Consider the following 25329-nt stretch of genomic DNA (forward strand, 5'->3'; position numbering starts at 1 on the left):
ACTGGAATGGATAGGATTTCAAGCACATTTCTGTTATATTTCAGTGGCAGTTGCATTAGATAGAAATCAATTTTGCTTTTATCTTGGTAATCAAGGGTCTTGACCACCAGGTGGCAATATTTGCTGCTAAAGTCAACATTCACTGTGTTGCCAGAAAGTTGCATTTTGGTTATGCATTGAGCTAAAATACTGTATTGGATTAGTGTAATACACAATAATGCTGCATTTTATAAATTGATTTGCTAAGTTAAATATATAAATTGATTTGCTAAGTTAAATCATGCTAAGCAGTTGCCCAAAAATATTGAGCGCTAAATCGATTCTTTACAAACAAAAAAAGTTCTACATAAATTGAAATAAATACTTTTTATTGAAAAGTTTATCACAAAGCTCTGATACTTAAGAAATATTACCAGTGAGGAATCCACATCAGAATAATCTGTCACTGCCAATGCCCAGTTATTGCTAAAAAATACCACAGCAGTATTATGAAGCTCTGATGTTAAAAAAAAGTTTATTGTTTTTAAAACCATGTTGCCTTCAAAAAACAATGCAATCAAAAGATATGATATGTAACTATGCATTATTTATTGAGATTACATTAAAATTTATTTTGCAATTTGTACGCAAGTTAAAAGATGACAGCAAGAATGGGAAAACCAGCCCTTCTGATGTCAGTACCAGCTCATGCAGGCATTGATGGATTTAAAAAAAAATTATAATGTCTTGACTTTGTTCCTGATTCAATACTGGAATCTGTATTTTAACACTAACATATAAATGTCTTAAAGTAAAATTATAATCTGTAGGTTATTTAGTCAAAGTATGAACCCTGACCACTGACTCACCTACTGCTCCCAGGTGACTGCAGTGAGTCTTAGTTCACAGGTAATGGAACTCATTGATTAATTAGTTCTCCAAAAGCAATTAAATCTGTTTCAGTCTGTCATGATCTGCATAGTCCACATGTGCCTTGGTACATATTAATGATTGACAAAGTTCAAATTCTGCTCCATACTCCACACTGTTCCTCAGCCAAAGTATCAGGAATTTCACAATGGGTCTTGAAGAATCTGGACGAAGTTCCTGGGAAATATTCCCTCTTTCCCCTGCAGTTCTCCTTTCAGCCAGTCAGCATCTATGGATTCAAAGATGGTTATCATATCTCCAACCTTGGGGGAGGGGGAGGAGGGTCGGGGGGAGGGAGGGGGGAAAAAGTTGCAGATTTCTGTTAATATTTATACATATAGGAATGTTGCCGCAAGTTAATTATGCCCAAGCTTGCATTGCTACAATAGTATGGTTAGTCAATCTTGAAAAACAAGTTATTTTTGGCAACATTTTTATTTACTTAATTTTGCTTCTTAATCTGGAACGATGTATTTATTCATTCATGCGGTGCAGGCATTGGCGGCAGGGCCAGCATTTTTTAACCATCCCTAATTGACTCTTTGTTTGGAAAGAAGCAAGTTTTACATAAATTGGAATACTACTTCTTTAAAGTAATCCAGCAACACAGAACAGCAATACTTTTCCAAGTCAGTATGGTCTGTGACTTGAAGGGAAACTTGCAGGTGATGTTCCCATGTGCTTGCTGCACTTGTTCTTCTAGGTGGTAGAAGTTAGAGTTGATCGAAGCAGCTTTGGCAAGCTGATGCACTGCATCTTGTAGATGGTACACACTGCTGCTACAGTGCACCCATAGTTGAGGGCTTAAATATAAGGTGGGGGATGGTGTATTAATTAAGTGGGTGCCTTGTCCTGGATGTCATCAAGCTTCCTCAGCGTTGTTGGAGCTGCACTCACCCAGGCAAGAGGAGAGTATTCCATCAAGACTTGTGTCATGAAGATGGCAGACATACTTTGGGGAGTCAGGGAGGAGATACTTGCTGCAGAATTCCCAGCCTCTGACCTGCTCTTGTAGCCACATTATTTATATGGCTGGTCCACTTAAGTTTCTGGTCAATGATGACCCTGGGATGACGTTGGGAGTTTCAGTGATGGTAATGCCATTGAATGTCAAGGGGAGATGGTTAAGTTCTCTCCTGCTGGAGAATGTTATTGCCTGGCCATTTTGTGGCATAAATGTTACTTGCCACCTATCAGCCCATGCCTGAATGCTGCCCAGATTTTGCTGCATGTAGGCATGGACTGCTTCATTATCTGTTGTGAATGGAACTGAACACTGTGTACCAATCAGGCAGCTTCCCCACTTCTGACCTTACATTGGATGGAAAGTCATTGATGAAGCAGCTGGGCCGAGGACACTACCCTGAAGAACTCCTGCAGTGATGTCCTGGGGCGGAGATGATCAAACTCCACCAAACACACCCATCTTCCTTTGTGCTAGCTGTGACTTCAGCCAATGGAGAGTTTATGTCTCGATTCTCATTGACTTCAATTTTACTGAGGCTCCTTAATGCTACTCTTAGTCAAATACTGCCTTGATGTCAAGGGCAGTCACTAGTCACCTCACCTCTGGAATTCAACTCTTTTCTCCATGCTGAGGCCTAGGCAGTAATGAGGTCTGGAGCTGAGTGTTCCTGGCAGAACCCAAACTGAGCATCAGTGAACAAGTTATTGGTGAATGAATACCAACTGATAGCACCTGATAGTCCTACCAGTGTTGTAGCTGTACTGGAATAGATTGACTATAGGTGCGACTAGTTCTAGAGCATAAGTCTTCAGCATTACAGCCGAGGTGCTGTTGAGGCCCTTTGATGTATCCAGTGCCTTCAGTCTTTTCCTGATATCGTAAGAAAGTGAATCAAATTGGTTGAAGACTGCCATCAGTGATTGTAGAGACCTCAGAGATGAGTCACCCACTTGGCACTTCGGGCTGAAAATGGTTACAAATACTTCAGCCTCACCCTTTGCACACATGCTCATTGAGGATGGAGTGTTTGCCGAACTGCTTCCTCCCATTAGTTGTTTAATTGCCCACCATCATTCATGGCGGCATGTGGCAGAACTGCAGAGCTTTGATCTGTTGGCTGCGGGATTGTTAAACTCTTAATCGCATGCTGCTTCCACTGTTTGGCATGCAAGTAATCCTGTGTTGTAGCTTCACCAGGTTGACACCTCATTTATGCCTGGTGCTACTCCTGGCATGTTATCCGACACTCCTCATTGAACCAGGGTTGATCCCCTGGCTTGATGGTAATGGTAAAGTGAAGGATATGCCAGACCATGAAGTTACAGATTGTGGTAGAATTCAATTATACCTCCGCTCGTGGCCCATAGCACCTCAGATGTTTAGTTTTGGGTTGTGAGATCTGTTTGAAATCTATCCCATTTAGCATAGTGTTAGTGCCACACAACACGATAGAATATGTCCTCAAAGTGAAGATGGGAGTTCGTCTCCACAAGGATTGTGAGACAATCAGTCCTATGAACACTATCGCGAATAAATATATCTGCAACAGGTAAATTAGAGAGGATGAGTTCTGGTAGGTTTTAGTCTTGTATTGGTTCTATCAGCAGCTACTGAATGCCCAGTTTGGCATCTATGCCCTTCAGGACTCAGCCAGCTTGATCAGTAGCGGTACTACCAAACCATTCTTGGTAATGGACATTGAAGTATCCCAATAAGAGTACATTCTGTGATCTTGCTACTCTCAATGCTTCTTCCAAGTGGTGTTCAACATGGAGGAATATTGATTCAACAGTTGTAGGAATGTGGTAGGTGATAATCAGCAGCGGTTTCTTTGTCCATGCTTGGCTTTATGGCATAAGATTTCATGGGGCCTGCAGTCAATATTGAGGACTCCCTGGGTCACTTCTTCCCTACTGTATACCAATGTGCTCCCACCCCTGGTGGGTCAGGTTATATCTAAAAATGGTGATGGATGAGTCTGGAACATTGGCTGTGAGGTATCATTTGGTGAGAATAACAATGGCTGACTAGTCTGTGGGACAGATCTCTAGCAATGAGGACTTTGCGGAGGGTCTACTGGACTAGATGTGCCTTTGTTGCATCCAGTGACTGGAGTGGTCCATTTAATTAGACTTTTCTGTAGCACTTTGATGCAACTGAATGGCTTGCTAGGCTCTTTCAAAGGGCAGTTAAGAATCAACCACATTGCTGTGAGCCTGAAGGTCAGGGGTAAGGACAACAATAGAAACAGAAAATGCTGGGAAAACTCAGTAAGTCTGACAACATCTCTAGAGACAGAAACTGAGTTAATGTTTTGAGTCCATATGACTTCTTCAGAGTTGAGGGCAAGGACAGCAGGTTTCCTTCCTAAAGGGCATTAATGAACCAGATGAGTTTTTATGACAATCTGGTAGTTTCATCATCATCATCATCACTGGGACTAGCTTTTTATTCCAAGTTAATTAATTAACAATTTAAATTCCCCCAGGTCCTGTGGTGGGACTGAATTTGTGCCTCTGGAGCATTAGTCCAGGTCTCTGGGTTACTAACCCAGTAACATAATCACAATGCTACTGTTTCCTGCAGAAAGAATGCAGGTCAGGAGAACCTTTCCAAAGCACATAAAATATCAGAGTGTATCAATAGCATAAAGCAAAATGACTAACAGAAATTTGTGAGAAGCAAAATTTAGTAAGAAGTAGAATTTAGTACAGGTATCAGTGAATAGATTTCTATTCTGTGACAATTTATCAAGAAGTTAACAGGCAAAAGCATTGGAATTATTCAAAACCTAAACTAGGTTCCACAATAGTATCAAAATCATTGGATGATTAGGCTTTCTCTTGTACCTGACTTTTCAGATGTACTCAATGACAATATATTTCACAGCAGCGGATCTCAGACCCATTTATTCAAAAATATGTCTCCTACAATTTCATAAGTTAAGGCTGAGCCCGTTAAAGCTCAACACCTCCACCCCCTGCCCCCATTATTCTAAACTATGCAGAGCATTTCACTTGGTTCCAATGTCTTTGGAATGTGTGTTAGGTATATCTAACAATTTATAACAAAAGCAAAATATTTCAGATTTCCAGCATCTGCAGTAAGAACAGAAAATGCAGAAAATACTTAGCAGCTCAGGCAGCAGCTGTGGAGAGAGAGAGAGAGAGAGAGTGTTAACATTTCGGATCAATGATAACCCTTCATCAGAGCTGAAGAAATTCTTGAAGTTTTTGCATTTTGATGCAATTGACCACTGTGCTTCAGTTATGATCTGATCAGCAGAACTAGTTTGTTAAAGTAAAAGCACAAAATCTAAAGTGGGTGTGGGGAAGAAGAAAAGGCCTTAGACCTATAGATCATGCAAGTAAAATGAAATGAGCTTACAGCAGCTTTGGGAGAGAAAATACCCAACTTTGATGGGCTTGCCACTGAGAAGCAGGGCAAGTAAATAAATCTGCCATTTGTTTGTCTTTACAAACTATCCCTTTTGCAATCTAAATGCGTAGGCACCACACAGAAGATTTACGCAAATTAGCATGATAATACAAAGAGGAGGTGCTTGTTGCTTCTAAATGGCTATCTTTTCAAAATGAGCTTGATGTTACACAAACTAGTCAGGTGCCCATTATATCTGCATTAGTGAATCCTTATGAGAGAGAGACACACTGTTATTCAGAATCAAATTATTTTGCTGTCAGGATTAGAATTGCAAAGCTCAAGCAGGTGATTGGCCAATTTAAGTTTGATCTATTGTTTATTGCATTACGCTTCGAGCACTTTTTCATAGAATCAGGCAATGGTTACAGTACAGGAGGCCGCCACTCCATCTGTAGTGTCTGTACCAGCTCCCTGCAAGAGCAACTCAACTGGTTCCACTCCCCACCCCTTCCTTGTAACTTGAGTCAAAACCAAATAAACTAAATTAACAAATCAGGGGACTCTTTTGTTAATTATCCAATTCCATTACAGATTCTAACCACTCACTGTGTACAAAAGATTTTCCTCATGTTGCTTATTTTTTTGCTATTCACCTTAAATCGGTGCCCTGTTTCTAGACCCTTCTGCCAATGGGAACAGTTTCTCCCTATCTTCTCTGTCCAGACCTCTCATGATTTTGAACACCTCTATCAAATCTCTCAACTTTCTCTTCTCCAAGGAGATCAATGCCAGCTTCTCCAATCTATCAGTATTATTGGAGGCCTTGATCCTTGAAACCATTCTTGTAAATCTTTTCTGCAATCTCTCGGATACTACACCTGTCCTAAAGTGTGGTGCCCAGAATTGGATACAATACTCCAGTTGAGGCTGAAACAATGTTTTATAATGATTCACCATAATTTCCTTGCTTTTGTACTCCAGGCCCTATTTATTAACCATTTTCTCAACCTGCCCTGCCAACTTCGGTGATTTGCGCACAGAGAGGCCTCTGTTTGCTCCTGCACTCCATTTAGAATTGTACTCTTTAATTTATATTGCCTCTGCAGAAATGTATCACTTCAGATTACTTTGCATTAAATTTCATCTGCCATGCGTCTGCCCATTCCACCAACCTGTGTCCTCTTGAAGCCTATCACAATTCTCCTTATAGTTCACAATATGTTTTATATCATCCACCAACTTTGAAATTGTGCCCTTCACATCCAAGTCTCAGCCATTAATATAGATCAAGAGAAGCAGGAGTCCTAACACTGACCTCTCGGGAACCCCACATCATCCAGTCCAAGAAACAACTATTCACCAGTACTCTGTTTCCTGTCAATCAATCAACTTTGTATTCATCCTGCCACTGTCCTTTTACTCTATGGGCTTTAACTTTGCTAACAAGCTTATGATGTGACACTGTATCAAAAGCCTTTTGGGAGCCCATGTACACCACATCAAACATATTACCCTCATTGACCCTTTCTTATACCTCATCAGAAAGCTCAGTCATGTTAGTTAAAACACAATTTACCTTTAACAAATCTATGTTTGCTAATATTAATTAATCCACACCAATTAATTAATCTAAGTGACTGTTAATTTTGTCCTGGATTGTCATTTCTAAAAGCTTTCTCTCCACCAAGGTGTCTGTAGTTGCTGTACTTATCCTCAGTTGCTGGGTTTATCCTTACACCCTTCTTTGAAAAAGGGTGTAACATTTACAATTCTATAGTTCCTTGGCAATACCACCCCTGTATCTAAGGAGGATTGGAAAATTATGGCCAGTGCCTCTGCAATTTCCACCCTTAATTCCCTCAGTATCCTTGGATGCATCTTATCCGGTCCTCATGTCTTACCAACTTTGTGTAGTCAGCCTTTCTAATACCTCTTGTTTATCAATTGATAGCCCATTCAGTGCCTCAATTACATCCTCTTCACCATGACCTTGGCACCTTTTCCTTGGTAGACAGATGCAAAGTAGTTCATTAAGTCCTTCAGCCATGCTATATGCCTTAATGCAAAATCCCCTTTTCAATCCCTAATTGCATCACCCCTCTTTTTACTATTATATGCCTATAGAAGACTTTTGGTTCACCTTTCATGTTAGTTGCTAGTCTCTTCTCATACTTACTCTTTGTCTCTTTTTTTCTTTTTTCACTTCCCCTCTAAACTTTCCATATTCAGCTGTCATGCTCACCTTTTTTCTGCTTCATCTTACAGTCTCACACTTTTGTCATCCAGGGAGCTCTGGCTGTTTGTCCTACCTCTCCCCTTGAGAGAATATATCTTGACTTTACCTGAAAAAATTCTTCTTTAAGGGTAGCCCATTGTTGTGTTCCAGTTTTACCTGTCAATCTTTTGGTTCCAATTTACACGCACTGGATTCATTTTCACTTCACTGAAATTGACCCCGTCCCAGTTAATTATTTTTATTGTAGATTGCTCCTTGTCCTTTTTCATAGATAACCTAAACCTTATGACAGTATGATCACAGTCCTCCAAAATATTACCTACTGATACTTGATCCATTTGACATACTTCATTCCCTAGAACCAGATCCAGTAATGTCTCCTTCCTCATTGGGCTGGAAACATAAGGATCTAGGAAATTCTCCTGAACACGCTTCAGGAAAACATCCCTAGCTCTGCCCTTTACATTAATTATCCTAATATAGATTGGGAATGGTAATAAATTCTCCCATTATAACTACTCTATAGATTTTGCACCTCTCTAATTTCTTTGCAAATTTATTCCTCTACATCTTTTCTGCTAGTTGATGGCCTATAGAATACACCCAGTCATGTAATGGTATCTGTATTGTTTCTTAGCTCTAACCCCAGATTTTGTCCTTGGCCCCTCTAGGACATCCTCTCTCTCTCCAGCACTGTAATATTCCCCAAATAAATATTGCCACCTCTTTTTCCTTTCCTTCCCCATCTTTTCGGAACAGCCTGTATCCAAGAACATCTAGTATCCAGAGTAATCCTTTTTTCAGCAGGCTCTCTGTTATTGCCATGACTTCACATTCCCATGTGGCTATCTGTGCCTGCAGCTCTTTGGCATTATTTACCACATACCTTGAGTTCACATACATACACTGTAAACTTAATTTAGGCCTACTGAATTCCCTCTAACTTGACCCTACCTAATACCTTACTATTTTGCACAATAGTGCTAATCTCTCTCCCAATTCTTTGTGCACCTTGGCCCAGGCTTTTGTCTTTAAGACAGGTAACTGGAGTTGGGATATTTCCCAACTCGACAGACCCACCTTGGTAGCAAATGTACCGACACATCCAATTTTTGGTTCGCTTTGGAACTGGGGGTGGGGCGGGGTGGCTGGTAGTGGGTTGCTGGTGCTTGGCTGAGAGCACAGACTCCCATAAAAGGTTTTACTTTGTTGACACAGCTGGGGAGAAGAGAAAACTTTGCCTGATTGACAGCATTATGATGTTATAAAAAGCTACTTTGTGATCTGTATTGTTAACAGCTCAACGTTTACTTGCACAAGATAAAGAGGTGTCAAGTATTTATATTTTCTGTTACTGATACTTTAAAGGATCGATTGATTGACACATTTATAGGGTTGTAGCCACAGCAGTTTTTTTTAAAGAAAATTATGAATGGAGCGATTTTTTAAGCAGTTCCAAACATATCCTTGTTACTGCTGAAAAAAGAGACATGTTTAAGCTTTTCAGTGTGATGCTGGCCAAGTAGGCTGTACATCCCAAAGACTCATATCAAACAGCATGCTCCAGCCGCTGTTTGCAATGGGCAGGGTACAGGCTGGACCCAATCAGCCTGTCTGCAAAACAAGTGTCCAACATTCAATGTAATTCCGCGACTGGACAACATTTGCTGAATAATCCTCAGTGTGCTAAGAATTACACTGACAACCTATTTAAGATCGTCACTTGGGCTCGCAGTGCGGTGCATTTGCGTGTACTGGAAGCTACATATATTAATACACAGGGCCCTGTTTTTTGCAGACAGAAAAAACATGAAAATACATTGCGCCTGTTTCAGCTAAACAAAATAAGTGACAGCCATTCACTGACACATTCCTCAGGGCGATGCCTGGACCAATCAGGGTCAAGCTGCTAGTTTAAATTTCAAACAATGCTTGGCAGTTAACTGTCAGTTACCATTAGTGGTGCACTCTCCATGGCAACACCACTTGCCAACCAATCAGCACACTCTTCACGTACAGTATAAATTGTCTTCCCCTTATATTGGTATTCTTGCGAGTGTCCTAACGAGTGCAAGATGAGAAGCAAGACATGATGTCTCTTTTTTCAGCAATGCTCAAGTCCGGAACTACTAAATGACTATTCTTGTTACCATAGGTTCACTGGTTCTGTACAGAGAGTGTATATACTGGGTGAATGAGCATGAAAGTGCCAGAAGTTGGCATGGAGGGTATGAGGGGCCATTCGTCTGGTGGGGAGCATAAGTTGGCATTGAGGAGGAATAGGGGCATAGGTAAGGCCTTTTGACCTTACCTTTCAAAAGGTGCCCAAATCCAAACAACGGCTCAAGACTCGAGGGATGGGAATCCTGGAAACAGCTCTTATCTGCCATTTTTAAATCCCCTCGCCTCCATTCCAACTTGGTTGAAAACATGAAAATCCAGGAACTTACTTTCCTTTCCTAACGTTACATCCTGGTTCCCAGTTCCCCTGCCAAGTTAGTTTAAACTCTCCCCAATAGCACCACTGAACCTCCCTGCGAGGACATTGGTCCTGGCTCTGTTCGGGTACAACCTGTTCAGCCTGCATAGATCTCATGTCCTCCCGAGCTGGTCCAAGCCCTCCAGCCTGTACCATCTCTCCAGCCATGCATTCATTTGCTCTGACCTCCTATTTCTATAATCATTCGCAAATGACACCTAGAATAATATGGAGATTACCTTTGAGGCCCTGCTTGCTTGTCTCATTCTAAACTTCCTAAAATCTAAATTAAGGTCCTCATCCCTCTTTATACTTATGTAGTTAGTACTGATATGAACCATCATCTTCATGTTCACCACCCTCCCCCTTCAGAGTGCCCTGCAGCAACTCAGTGACATTGTTGACCATGGAACATGCTGGATTCATCTCTGCAGCTGTAGAAATGCGTGTCAGTTCCTTAACTATAAAAGCCCCTATTCAGTATTGCTTGTTCAATCTTCCTCCTATACAGCTGAGCCAGCCATGGTGCCTAAGGTTTGACACCAGAGGAACCATTGACCTCACTAGTATTCAGAACTGAATACTGGTTAGAGAGGGTGATGCACTCAGGGACACGTGCACTACCTGCTTGACCATCTGACAGTCACCCATTCCCTCTGCCTGCACACACACAGGCCTGAAGTTTACCCTTGGTGGGCACGGGTGATTGGCAGGTCCGGGATCGGTTGGGAAAAAGGCCCCGACCACAATTGGTCCACCGCTGTGATTTCATGTTGGCTGGCCAATTAAGGCCTGCCCAGTGTAAAACAGTCTGCTCAAATGGGAAGAGCCTGGCAGGGGCAGGGCCTGTCAGGCATTGGGTCCGATGGTGACCCAGTGGGCAGTTTAGAAACGGCACAGGCAGTCCCTTGAAGTTTGCCAGGGAAGAATCATATTCTGCGGCCTGGAGACTGAAGCTATGGCTTCAACAGTAGCTGAAGACTGAAGATGCCGGGCAAAGGGGGGCAGGGGGAGGTCCGGTGGGCACTCAGCCCCCCACCCTCCCGCTTGTTTTCAGACAAGTGCCTGGCTGCCCTCTTGGAGGAGGTGGCTGCCAGGAGACGCCAGAGATGGAAGGAGGCGGCCGCTGCACCAGACAAAAAGAGCTTGGAAGGAGGTGGCAGCTGAGGTCAGCAGCCACGACATCGTGCAGTGCACCTGAGTGCAGTGGCGCAAAACGTTCAATGCACTCGGGAAGGGTGAGTGCCGTGTTGGCATGGATCAGTGTGGTGAAGTATTAAGGGCTGGCGCCCCCCCCCTCCCCCCCCACAGCCGTGGAGCTCAGGGGTGTTAGAGTCTGAGTGCCAACTGGCAATGACACCAGAGCCAAGGGGATGAGCCCTGGCTGCTTGGAATGAGTGTCCTGTGGCTCGAGGGCCATGACTTGGATGTGCCCTGCAAGGTGCTCCTCAGGTGGGGTTGGCCAGGCTGCAATGACACTGCAGGTAGGGAGTGGACTAGTCAATGCTCCTCTGTCCTTTCAGTCTGATGCTGGCCAAGTAGGCTGTACATCCCAAAGACTCATATCAAACAGCATGCCCCAGCCACTGTTTGCAATGGGCAGGGTACAGGCTGTACCCATACAGCCTGTCTGCAAAACTCAAAACAAGTGTCCAACATTCAATGTAATTCCGCGACTGGACAATATTTGCTGAATAATCCTCTGGACAACATTTGCTGAATAATCCTCAGTGTGCTAAGAATTATGCTGACAACCAACTTAAGATGGTCAGTTGGGCTCGCGGTGTGGTGCATTTGCGTGTACTGGAAGCTACATATATTAATACACAGGGCCCTGTTCTTTGCAGACAGAAAAAAACATGTACATACATTGCGCCTGTTTCAGCTAAACAAAATAACAACATTGAGAGGACACGGACAGGTGGACGCCCCCCAAATCTCCTAATATTGACCAGATTTGAGCAGGATGCCCTGGAACTAAAGAGCCACCATGCTCCTCGTTCAGCCGATTGTGGAGAGGCCGGGGTGTCAGACAAAGAGTGCAGTGCACAGAGGTGAGAGCTTTGGATGACACAAACATTCTTGTGTAGTCTCTTCATTGATGGGAGCCTCAAAACTGGAGTCCCCATTGATTATTGAAAGACGATGGCACCATGATGCAGATCTCCATTGTCTCACCAGGATGCCTGGCATGCACAGAGACAGTGTGATGACTTAAACTAAGGACATGCCGTTGTTCTCCCTTAGATTCACCAGCATGCTCTCAATCGCAGGACCCCAAAGAGCCACCCCTGATGCCAGAGGACCAACAGGCTTCAGCTGCACCTGCATCACACCCACTCTCTGAACTAGGCACCAGCACCTCAGTGGGCATTAGATCATCTGCTAGAATGTCAGTGCACAGCGGTGAGGGCACTTCACACTTGCTTGTCTTGCAAGCGGAGGCAGAGAGTGCGCCCAGGGTGCCGGCAGTCGGAGGACCGCTGGGGACCACGATAATGCTGAATTAAAAGGCAGATGATGGGCTTCTGAAGTCGTCCATTAGGTGGCAGAATGTCCATCGGGATGTGCAGGGGCATCTGGCGGAGATCCATGAGGGTATGCATGCCATGGTATCTGCTGTGGAGGAATCCATGCTGAGCATGAGCAGTGCGTTGACCCTCATGGCCGAGCACACTGTTTCCTCCATTGAAAGAGTGGTTCCTCTCATGGAGAGGCTGCTCCAGGGGTTCCTGGGGTTGCACTCGGACCTGCAAGCCCTCACACAGGCAATGACCCCAGGTGGTCAGTATCAGTGTGGGAAATGAATGAGGCACCCAGTATCCCAGCTAGGTGTCCACCCATCAATGGCAAGCAAGGAGGTCCAGAGCAACCTCACGTTGGGCATGAACTGCCTGTCATATCCGCATGCTCCTCTCATGGCGTTCTGGATGATGATGGCAGCAGCTCCTCCGCCCCTCTGCCAGTGATTGTGGCATTTGATGAGGCTGTGATGACGGGGGAGATGCCAGCTGAAGCACTAGCCACTCCCACCCAGGTGGTGCCAGCGCATGCTCCACTGGCCAGAGGACTACAGCCAAGGTCATCAAGGCCAACAAGACAGCAGAGTCAGCAGGCTGTCTCCAATGCTGCTGCCAGCGAGGGAAGGGGCACCAAGATGCAGCACTCGTATGCGCAAGTTTAAGATGCCATGAGCACAAGAGGGACTGGTCATGGGTGATCTTCTGTTCTCTAATGCTTTATTTATATGTTTACTGGTGTGGAAATGAACACCAGAGATGGTAATGTTAATTTGTTTTGAGTGTGAAAATTACATAAATTTTGTTTTTGTCGTGGGCCTGAGTATGCTTCACCTTTTATTTTGGTGCAGGGTAAGCCAGTATGTAATGCTGGACATAGATGGCTGTAAACATTATTGCACAAGCACTGAGTGGACTTTGGATTCAAATGAAATGGTCAGACATCTTGGATGGAGGTGGCAGCCCTGGCATGAGGTGGAAGCAGGTCTTTAGCAGCCTAGCTGAAGGAGCATTGGATCAAGATGTCCCTGATGTCCCTGCTTCCCTAAAGGATCCAGAGGTCTGCCTCCACACCCTCAGTATTCTCCTCACTGTGCTCCTCTTCTGACTCACTGCTGGATTCATCCTCTGTGGCCTGTCAAGCTGCCTCAAGATCCTCTTCCTCCAGTGAGTCCTCCCTTGCCAATGCCAGATTGTGGAGAGCGCAGCATTCAACCACTATCAGTGACACCTGCTTTGGGGGGTATTGTGGTGCTCCCCTTGAACGGTCCAGGTGTCGGAAGTGCATCTTGAGAAGACCTATGGTCCTCTCTATCACTGCCCTTGTGGAGGCATGACTCCTATTATAACACTGCTCTGCCTCTGTCCTTGGGTGCCGGAGAGGCGTCATGAGCCACCTTTTCAACGGATAGGCCTGATCACCCAGCAGCCATTCATCCAGTTGGGCTGGAGCATCTGGGAGCATCTCAGGATTTGAGCATCATGGGAGCTGCCAAGGTACTTTGCACAGCCTTGCAGAATCTGCACCCTGTGGTCACACACTATCTGAATGTTTGAGTGGAACCCCTTCCTGTTGACGAAGGCATCTGACTGACCTGCTGGTGCCTTGATGGCCACATGTGTGCAGTCGATTGCACCCTGGGTGTGGGGGAACACAGCAATCACTGCAAACACCCTGGCTCACTCAGCCTGGTTGGCCTCATCTGTACGGAAATGAATCAATGTCATTAACATTCTGAGCAGAGTTTCTGTCACCAGGTTGACGCAACTTTGGACAGCTGATTGGGACACTCTGCAAAGATTTCCACTGACCCCTGGAAAGAGCCAGAGGCATAGAAGTTGAGGGCCACTGTGACTTTCAGAGCCACTGGCATGGGGCTTCCCACACAGTTGGAGGTATCTCAGGCCCAATCATCTCACAAATGGAGGTCACAGTCTCCCTGGAGAGGCGGAGCCTCCTTTGGCATTGCACCTCAGACATATTGAGGTAGATGTATCGCTGCCTGTAAACCCTGGCAGCAGGATAGTGGCGTCTTCTGCGGCCCCTTCTGCCTTGGGCTACCTGCTGGCTCTGCGCCCCTTGTGCCTGTGCCACTCTTCCCACAGGTCCCTCCCCTGGAAGCGAGATTGGAACACCTGGCCTCCTCTCCTTTCTGTCCCTCTCTTCTTCCTCAGAGGAGGTGCCGCCAGCAGAGAGCATAAACCTCATTACCATGGTCACAGAAGGCTGTCTGATACCTGGAAGGTTCCACATGGTCACAATCCTCTGGGGCTTTGGAGACACCAATGAGTCCTGAAATGAAGCCTAGAAATGCTAAGAATGAAGCTGTCAAGTTCAAATAAGCAACCAGCAGCAAACTATCTCCTAAACTCGTCACTACTCATAATGGCAATGCTGCTGACCCTTTTCATCCTGCCCTTGGATGAGGTTTTGCAAAATGTGGGCTGCCCGCCTGCCCGTGCGACAAGTGCGAAATCGCACGGACAACATAAAATCTGGATCAATTGGGTTTTTAATGGTCTTTTGATTGATGGCAGGTGCGGCTTAGACACCCACATGCGCCCGCCCACCTCAAGGTTGCGCATGTGTGGGATGATGTCGGGACGATTGCCCAATGTCCTCTTGCGCTATTTTACGCCTGATTGGATTCGGTGCATGCTTGCCCGCGAGGCATAAAATTCTGCCCTTAAGCCATGGGGTAACCACCTCTAGAAATGTGCCATCCATGAAATTCTCAGCCAGGAGGATGCATCACAGCAATGTCAGTTGTTGCTTGAGCTCCAAAACCTGACTGTCAGATCTGGTTAATTGTAAAGATAAAACCCCCGACAAAAATCTTCTTTTTGTTCCAACACAGTTCAAAGATAAAGGAATTAAAAACAAAGCTGGTGGCCACGTGGGCCAGTTCTCTTTTTTTTGTACTGATCTAGGGGAGGAAGCAAACTGGTTGTCTTTCCTACATAAAAGCTTTTCTTTATGAATGCATCATCAAAGGTTAAGAGAATATGTTTGATTCAGGATGTTTATTGGTTTGAAATATATAAATGAAGTATTGTAATCCAGCTAGATCTGCTCATATTAATGAACTTGAGCTATGCTATCCATCAATCATCACACTCCATCACCATGGCTAGTTATTGCCACATCTGCAATACTGTTCATTTCCACTTCTCCATCATTGCCACAGACAGCCATACACCTTGTTGGCCTCCCATTTCCTCCCCCCACCCCCAACACTCTATAAATTCCAACCTGCCAAACATCAACAGACTGTATCCTGTCCTATACTAACGTGTGTATATTCACTACTGATGTTTTCACTGCCCTCCATGAACTTCCTGAATGTACTGAATTTAATATTGCCATCTTTACATCCCTCAATATGTCCCACCCTATCTCCCCAGTCATAATCCTCTCCTACACCCAGTTCTTTGGTATATCTCTCCTTCATGCCAACCTTCTGATGTGTTTCTTTGTGCATGTAGTCACATTTCAGTTCATACTGCGTAAGGGCTTGACAATAGGAATCAACTTTCACAATAGAAAAAATATTGAGAAACAGCCCCAATTATTACTCCTCAGCCAAAAGGACCTTAGGAGAAGTGACTTCAATTCCTTAAGAACATTTTTGCAATGTATAAAGTTGAATGAGAAGGGTAATTGAGTACAAAAGCAAAATACTGCAGATGTTGGAAATCTGAAACGAAAACAGAAAATGCTGTAAATACTCAGCAGGTCAGGCAGCATCTATGGAGAAAGAAATGGAGATAATGTCAATGACACACAGCAAATGCTAGAAATTGGAAATAACAGAAAATGTTGGAAAAGTTAATGACCTTGCATCAGAACTTCCTAGGCATGATTACACACAGGTGTGGAGTTGGAACATTGAGAGTCCTAACATGTGGGAGTCCCAACAAGTTAGGAGTTAGTGTTCTGAATACCCAGTCTAAGTGCAGTCAACCATTCATAGAATATAAACAATAGCCTATTGGTTAACAAGTAAAAAGCTTTTTCTGAACAGACAGGTCATATTCTTGCCAAAGCATGATGCCAGGTCAGCATTCATGGACAGGACTGAGTTATTATATAGTGTTGAGATGGAAGGATGGTGTCTGCTTTATATTAGAAAACAAACAAACAGAAATCATCTAATCTCATGTTGTAGCCTGGATTGCACCAAAGATCAAAATGTTATCCTGCTGACCAAGGAGAATTGCGCTGTTAGGTATGTGCAGCAATATCGTAAACACAATCAGAAACACACAACCAGAGCAATTCCACCCACCTCTCCCAACACAGAACAACAACTTTCATTCCATCATAGCATATGTCATAATAAAATCCCCTTTTTGCTGTGCCTGTGAAGAATGATTCTTTATTTGGACTGAGCATGCTCAACTATCATATAATAGTAGATGGATACTCTAACCTCCATCAGAAGCCAATCTATAATCAATCAAAAAGATTACTGAAAACGTCCAGGTTATTTTTTTAAAGGTTTTAAGAGAGGTTTCTACAAGCCAATTAAAGAATTGAATAGATTTGATGCCACATTACATACCTTTAAATCAAGCTCATCTTTATTCTCCCCAACAAAGTCATACAGTGCCTTGGCTTTTCCTCTCTTATTCTCTGAGGGCTGTTGTTTTGCTGCACTTGCTTCTCCTGAAATAAAAATTGTTTTGTATAAAAATATTGAAGGTACAGCTTGGTAGAGGCATTCTCCACAACTCTACGTCAATATGAATATTATCTACAATATACTGCTATTTCAGATAAATTGTTGATACCCACACCTCAATCACAGCCGCCCATTGTTTTGGTTATCTCCATTTCCTGGAATTCACCAGGCTTCTGCAAAATAAATTTGCACAATCTACCCACAGCTATGATTTATGCTGCACCTGGTTTCAAATTTCAGCCAGTTATCTAGAATTGGCTGAAATTTGATTCACCCTTAGTATTTGAACAATGTGACCCATGTGGACCTGACTCTTTATACAGAATATAACAGGACATTATGGATTAAAGATATCACCCATTCTTAGTCACTAGGTGGAAAATGTAACCTCAGGTTGTCAAAATGAAAGACTAAAATATAGCCTGGGATTGAATATGGATAGACCAAGATCACCTATGAAAATACAGTTTTACAAAAAATCATATTTCAAATTGTTACTAGAAATCAATTTTAATTTCTCATTTTTCATTAAAGCCTCTATCAGTTACTGATGGATATAAACTGATGAAATCCAAATTAATAGCTTTCGTAAGAATTGTATAAGATGTCAATAATAAACTACTACAAACCAATTACAAAGTCCAATAGGCCCTAAATCAAAAAGCACATCTAAGATACAAGGAAATTATTTATCATCAATTTCAAGAAATCTAATTGACAGTTCCCCCCAGCTACAATGTGACTAGATAACTTATAACTTTATGAATACAGTCAACATTTAGTAGACAGCTGTAATTTGTGCTTCATTTCTAATTTGTACTTTCCCATTCGTTTCTTAATTTTCATACACATTACCTTCTCATTTTGTCCTCTGTCCATTTTTCTGCCCTATCTTGCCTTTCTACGACCCCATGTTCAATGACAGAGGATGGGCTGGCAATGTGCCCCCAAGCCTTTAAGGATTTCCATGCTTACACCAGGGAGGTCCAGACTAGTAAAAACTCTTCCCCTCGCCCACAACCCTTTCTGGTTCATTTTACTTTTTCTCTCTCTATCCTTCCTGGCTCCTCCATTTTATCATCAATGGTTAACATTTCAAGATGAAATAAAAATGTCATATCAAATGCCTTTTGTTTGATTCTCATGCATCACATTGGCTGTTTTTCCCAAATTCAATAAATATGCTACTCCAATAAGCCATTTTAATTATACTATGCATAAAATAATGAGCATTTACTTGGAACAGGAGTTGGCCATTTCCACAATTCAACTAGATCATGGTTGATCTGTATCTTAACTCTTTTTACCCACCTTGGTTCCATATCCCTTAAAAGCTCTACTTAATGAAGATCTATCCTAATGAAGAATTTTCAGCTGATATAGCTTCAGTAGCTTTTTGCCGAGGGCAGTAAAAGTGTTCCCCATTTCCTCACCAGAAGACATCCACCTTTTCAAATCCTTTAATCATTTTAAATACCTCATTCATATACCCTTAAGTTTTCTTTACTCAAGGGAATTTAAGTTTAGTCTATGCAACCTGTCCTCATAACTTAAGCTCTTTTATACCTGGCATCATCTGTTAAATCTGTGCTGCACCCCTGCCAAGGCCAACAGGGGATGCGATACCCAGAACAATCTGGTACTCAAGAAATAGTCTAACCAGAGCTTCACCTAACTATAGCAAAACATTTACGCATTTGAATTCCAGCCCTCTTGACATGAAACCTAACCTTTCACTAGCCTTTAATTTATTTTTTGTACCTGTTCACTAGGTTTTAGTGACTTATGCACATGGACTCCTAAATCTCTCTGCTCCTCTACAACTCCTAGCTTCTCATCATATAAGGAAATATAAGAAAGTCTTTTTCTATACGAAAACAGTATCTTGGTTCCAAAGTTATGAATTTACGGCATTAAAACTCAAAGAATACAACTTCCAGGAAAAATAGTCGTTTGGTAGTACAGAACTTGAGTATTGCTGAAAAAAGACATGTCAAAGCTTTTCATCTTGCACTCATCAGGACACTTCGCAAGAATACCAACAAACAACAATTTATACTGTATGTGAAGAGTGCTGATTGGTGGGCAAGTGGAGCTGCCATGGAGAATGCGCCACTGATGGTGACTGACAGTTAACTGGCAAGTATTGTTTGAAATTTAAACCAGGCAACTTGACCCTGATTACCCTGAGTCAGCGAAAGGTTAGCATTTATTTTGTTTAGCTATTCTTTGTCTGCAAAGAACCCTGTCTATTAATATATGTAGCTTCCAGCAAACGCAAATGTGCCACTGCGAGCCCATCTGACAATCTTAAATTGTTGTCAGCGTAATTCTTAGCACACTGAGGATTATTTAGCAAATTTGTCCAATTGTGGAATCACATCTAATGTTGGACACTATGTTTTGAGTTTTGCAAACACGGGCTGGTTCGTTACGCTCTGTACCCTGCCCATCACGAACAGTGGTTGGGACATGTTATTTGATATGATCTGCCAGTCTTTGGGACGTACAGCCTACATAACTAGCAGCACACTAGCACTGAAATTTATACACCACCTTACTCATTTGTGTGATAGACAGAACATCTTGGCTGGACAGCAGCATCCTGTTAGTGGCGAATGTCACGCTTGTTGCTACTGCATCATAGCTGCATGAAACAGCTAGCTTCACCTATTGCTCAAATTCTTGATGTACCTTGCCCTTCCAGGGTAATCTGAGACAAAAACAGAATTACCTGGAAAAACTCAGCAGGTCTGGCAGCATCGGCGGAGAAGAAAAGAGTTGACGTTTCGAGTCCTCATGACTCTTCAACAGAACTGAGTGAATATTAGGAGAGGGGTGAAATATAAACTGGTTTAAGGTGGTGGTGGTGGGGGGGGTTGTAGGGAGAAGCAAGCAGTGATAGGAGCAGATAATCAAAAGATGTCACAGACAAAAGTACAAAAGAACACAGAGGTGTTGAAGTTGGTGATATTATCTAAACGAATGTGCTAATTAAGAATGGATAGCAGGACACTCAAGGTACAGCTCTAGTGGGGGTGGGGTGGAAAGACTAACAGGGCATAAAAGATATAGATTTAAAAATAAAGAAATAGGTGGGAAAAGAAAAATCAATATAAATTATTGGAAAAAACAAAAGGAAGGGGGAAGAACCGGAAAGGGGGTGGGGATGGAGGAGGGAGTTCAAGATCTAAAGTTGTTGAATTCAATATTCAGTCCGGAAGGCTGTAAAGTCCCGAGTCGGAAGATGAGGTGCTGTTCCTCCAGTTTGCGTTGGGCTTCACTGGAACAATGCAGCAAGCCAAGGACAAACATGTGGGCAAGAGAGCAGGGTGGAGTGTTAAAATGGCAAGCGACAGGGAGGTTTGGGGCTTTCTTGCAGACAGACTGCAGGTGTTCTGCAAAGCGGTCGCCCAGTTTACGTTTGGTCTCTCCAATGTAGAGGAGACCGCATTGGGAGCAACGAATGTAGTAGATTAAGTTAGGGGAAATGCAAGTGAAATGCTGCTTCACTTGAAAAGAGTGTTTGGGCCCTTGGACATGAGGAGAGAGGAAATGAAGGGGCAGGTGTTGCATCTTTTGCGTGGGCATGGGGAGGTGCCATAGGTGGGGGTTGAGGAGTAGGGGGTGATGGTGGAGTGGACCAGGGTGTCCCGGAGGGAACGATCCCTACGGAATGCCGCTAGGGGGGGGTGAAGGGAAGATGTGTTTGGTGGTGGTATCACGCTGGAGTTGGTGGAAATGGTGGAGGATGATCCTTTGAATGCGGAGGCTGGTGGGGTGATAAGTGAGGACAAGGGGGACCCTATCATGTTTCTGGGAGGGAGGAGAAGGCGTGAGGGCAGATGCGCGGGAGATGGGGAGATGGGCTGGACACGGGTTGAGGGCCCTGTCAACCACCGCGGGTGGAAAACCTTGGTTAAGGAAGAAGGAGGACATATTAGAGGAATTGTTTTTGAAGGCAGCAGCATCAGAACAGATGCGACAGAGGTGCAGGAACTGAGAGAATAGGATGGAGTCCTTACAGGAAGTGGGGTATGAGGAGCTGTAGGCGAGGAAGCTGTGGGAGTCGGTAGGCTTGTAATGGATATTGGTGGACAGTCTATCACCAGAAATTGAGACAGAGAGGTCAAGGAAGGGAAGGGAAGTGTTAGAGATGGACCACGTGAAAATTATGGAGGGGTGGAGATTGGAAGCAAAATTAATAAATTTTTCCAGGTTCCGACGAGAGCATGAAGCAGCACTGAAGTAATCATCGATGTACCGGAGAAAGAGTTGTGGGAAGGAGTAGGACTGGAACAAGGAATGTTCCACATATCCCATAAAAAGACAGACATAGCTTTTATTTGGAGGAAATGAGAGGAGTTAAAGGAGAAATTGTTCAGTGTGAAAACAAGTTCAGCCAGACGGAGGAGAGTAGTGATGGATGGGGATTGTTCGGGCCTCTGTTCAAGGAAGAAGCTAAGGGCCTTCAGACCATCCTGGTGGGGGATGGAGGTATAGAGGGATTGGATGTCCATGATGAAGAGGAAGCGGTTGGGGCCAGGGAACTGGAAATTGTTGATGTGACTTAAGGTGTCAGAGGAATCAAGGATGAGGGTGGGAAGGGACTGGACAAGGGGAGAAAGAAGGGAGTCAAGATAACGAGAAATGAGTTCTGTGGGGCAGGAACAGGCTGACATGATCGGTCTGCCGGGACAGTTCTGTTTGTGGATTTTGGGTAGGAGGTAGAAGCGGGCCGTCCGAAGTTGGGTGACTATCAGGTTGGAAGCTGTGGGAGGAAGATCTCCAGAGGAGATGAGATCAATGACAGTCTTGGAAACAATGGCTTGATGTTCAGTGGTGGGGTCATGATCCAGGGAGAGGTAGGGGGAAGTGTCTGCGAGTTGATGCTCAGCCTCCGCGAGGTAGAGGTCAGTGCACCAGACAACAACAGCACCACCCTTGTCAGCGGGTTTGACGACAATGTTGGGGTTGGACCCGAGAGAACGGAGTGCAGTAAGGTCAGAGAGAGACAGATTAGAATGGGTGAGAGGAGCAGAGAATTTGAGACCCAACAGTTCTCAATGAAAAGATCAAGAGAAGGTAAGAATCCAGAGGGAGGGGTCCAGGTGGAGGGAGAATATTGTAGGTGGGTAAAAGGATCCGTTGAATGGGGAGAGGACTCCTGCCCAAAGAAGTGAGCATGGAGACGAAGACGGCGGAAGAACAGTTCAGCATCATGCCGAGCCTGAACTTCATTGAGATGAGGGTGTAAGGGTATGAAACTAAGTCATTTGTTGAGCACTGAACGTTCAGCGTCGGGGAGGGGAAGGTCAGGGGTAATAACGAATACATGGCCGGGGCTAGGATTGGAAGATGGGGTGGGGACGGAGGGACAGGCAGGGGTGGAGGGGCCTAGATGGGTGTTGGTGTTGATGAGCTGTTGGAGCCTGCGTTCCTTAGCACTTGGGAGAAAGAGAAAAAGTTTCTTGTTGAGGCATCGGATGAGACGAGGAATAAAATGAAACTGGGGGCACGCACAGCTTTGAAAAAGGGTGCGGCGGTGCTGCTGGAGGGCGAGGTCGAGTGTGTTCATTTGGCGGCACATGGCACTGAGTGTGGATCTCAGAATGCGACGGGAACAGCAGTCCGAGAAATGTTTTCTGTCCCGGAGATACCTGTAATCCTGGGTGGGTTCCAAACAAGAGGGATGGAATTTCAGTTGAAATCCAAGTGGGGTAAGTCGGAGACGGAGACAGTCACTGAGAAAGGAGATATGGCTGTGAAAGCAGCTTTTAGTAAACAGCAGGAGAGAAATGGAAAGCAATGAGGGTGAACAAGGCAAAAGAGAGATATGGAAATCTTGTCAGAGAGAGGAGCAGTACTTCTTCAAGGTAGGCATTTCTTGAAGAGGAGTGGCAGTCAATTAAACACAGAGATAAAAACAAAAAACTGCGGATGCTGGAAATCTAAAACAAAAACAGAATTACCTGGAAAAACTCAGCAGGTCTGGCAGCGTCTGCGGAGAATAAAAGAGTTGACGTTTCGAGTCCTTGTGACCCTTCAACAGAACTGAGTGAATATTAGGAGAGGGGTGAGATATAAGCTGGTTTAAGGTGGGGGCGGGGGAAGTGGGGTGGGGTGGGGGGGGGTGTGGTTGTGGGGAGAAGCAAGCAGTGATAGAAGCTGATAATCAAAAGATGTTACAGACAGAAGAACAAAGAAGTGTTGAAGGTGGTGATATTATCTAAACGAATGTGCTAATTAAGAATGGATGGCAGGACACTCAAGGTACAGCTCTAGTGGGGGTGGGGTGGAAAGACTAACAGGGCATAAAAGATATAGATTTAAAAATAATGGAAATAGGTGGGAAAAGAAAAATCTATATAAATTATTGGAAAAAACAAAAGGAAGGGGGAAGAAATGGAAAGGGGGTGGGGATGGAGGAGGGAGTTCAAGATCTAAAGTTGTTGAATTCAATATTCAGTCCGGAAGGCTGTAAAGTGCCTAGTCAGAAGATGAGGTGCTGTTCCTCCAGTTTGCGTTGGGCTTCACTGGAACAATGCAGCAAGCCAAGGATAGACATGTGGGCAAGAGAGCAGGGTGGAGTGTTAAAATGGCAAGCGACAGGGAGGTTTGGGGCTTTCTTGCAGACAGACTGCAGGTGTTCTGCAAAGCGGTCGCCCAGTTTACGTTTGGTCTCTCCAATGTAGAGGAGACCTCATTGGGAGCAACGAATGTAGTAGACTAAGTTAGTGCAAGTGAAATGCTGCTTCACTTGAAAGGAGGTATCTTAATCTGAGGTAGACTGGGCACTTTTCAGGGCTGAAAGTGACGGCTTTAGGCCTGTTCATGAGTTTGTGTGATATACAGCGCAAAATGATCTGATCAGGGTAAGTCATTATCCTGCACCGTATTTCAGCATCAAGCCTGCATGGTGAGCAAATGGCTTGGGCCCTATTTATGAAGTTGCCGATAAGACCAATCTTATAGCGTGTGGAACTTAAGAATCCCAATGTCTATATTGACCAGTGAAGGTGGGCTTATGGTAGACTCTGGTAGAGAAAATCTTGGCAAATTTCTCAACTAGTACATCAAGAAAGGGGAGTTCATTTGACTGTTCCATTTCAAAGGTGAATTTGAGCGCAGGATGTAGCCCATTAAGACATGTAAGGAAATTCGTTATGTAGCTGCAGATTTAAATTTAGCAAACGTATTGGAAATATGTGAGGGGTAGGAGGTAACGTGTCATTCCATTAAAAACACATTTTGCATATTAACCCAACAAAGGTGTTTGCGAAGGCTGGGCCGAGAGGGGATCCCATGGCAACACCATCTATTTCAGCACATTATTGCGCATGGTTTCAACTTTGATGTGCCTTCATCCCAAATCAAACAGGAACAGATAATTTGCTGAGTTCGAACTCTTCTACTCTCAACTACCCCGCCACAAACCAGCATCCACTGAAGACACTAAGCCCTTGAAAATACACCTAGCTGATCTAGCGCGCACGTACTGTGGGATTCCAAACGTTGTCTGTTCAACTTTCACATGCAACATAAATGTCGTACATGCGAGGCCTTAGGACCAACCTGGACATACGCATAGTAAACTTGACAAAGGGATGGGAATAGTTATCCTTAACAAGTGTGACTATGTCAACAAAATACATGCCATTCTTAACGACAGGTCCAAATTTGTATCCATTGGCTCAACATGACCAGACAGCCTTGTTTGAAAGTAAGATTAAAAAACGCTTGCTGGACTTGTGTAAAAGCGATGAGCTACCACGTGATATACATGATAGGGTTCGTCCTCAGTTCGCTACACCCACATAAGTTTGGGCTACTCTAGACGCACAAAAGTGAAGGCCCTTTACGTCCCATCTTATCTATGACCGGTTCTGCACAACATGAATTGGCCAAATAGTTGAGCAAATTGTTACAACCAGTTTTGACCAAGTTTTCCACAGACAGGGAGATGGATTCCTTCACATTAGCGAAGGCCCTGCTGGACTTGCATATCAATAGCAATGCTGTGTCCACACGCTCATTTGACATTGTCAGCCTATTCACAATGTTCCACTTCAGGGAGCCATTGATATTTGTGCTGCAGCACTTTGTCATGGCAATCTAGTCCTGCTACCAATGCGTGAATCAATATTCATTGA

General features: G+C 44.0%; 1 protein-coding gene across 7 annotated transcripts in view; it reads right to left on the minus strand.

Moving 5' to 3' along the window:
* Nucleotides 1-351: 351 nt before the first annotated feature.
* Nucleotides 352-25329, minus strand: part of sh3d19 (SH3 domain containing 19) — a 202115-nt gene continuing 177137 nt past the window's right edge. For 3 of the 7 annotated variants that reach the window (XM_041190073.1, XM_041190047.1, XM_041190057.1), the window contains 2 exons: nt 17057-17160; nt 352-1172 (listed from right to left, as the gene is read on the minus strand). In XM_041190073.1, the coding sequence (XP_041046007.1) occupies nt 1053-1172; nt 17057-17160 (224 nt within the window). In that variant the 3' untranslated portion in view covers nt 352-1052. The remainder of the gene's footprint in view (nt 1173-17056; nt 17161-25329) is intronic. The other 4 variants (XM_041190096.1, XM_041190081.1, XM_041190065.1 and 1 more) reach the window with 2 other exon arrangements.

The sequence above is a fragment of the Carcharodon carcharias genome, chromosome 1 (assembly GCF_017639515.1).
Source record: "Carcharodon carcharias isolate sCarCar2 chromosome 1, sCarCar2.pri, whole genome shotgun sequence".
In the NCBI taxonomy this organism is placed as follows: Eukaryota; Metazoa; Chordata; class Chondrichthyes; order Lamniformes; family Lamnidae; genus Carcharodon; species Carcharodon carcharias.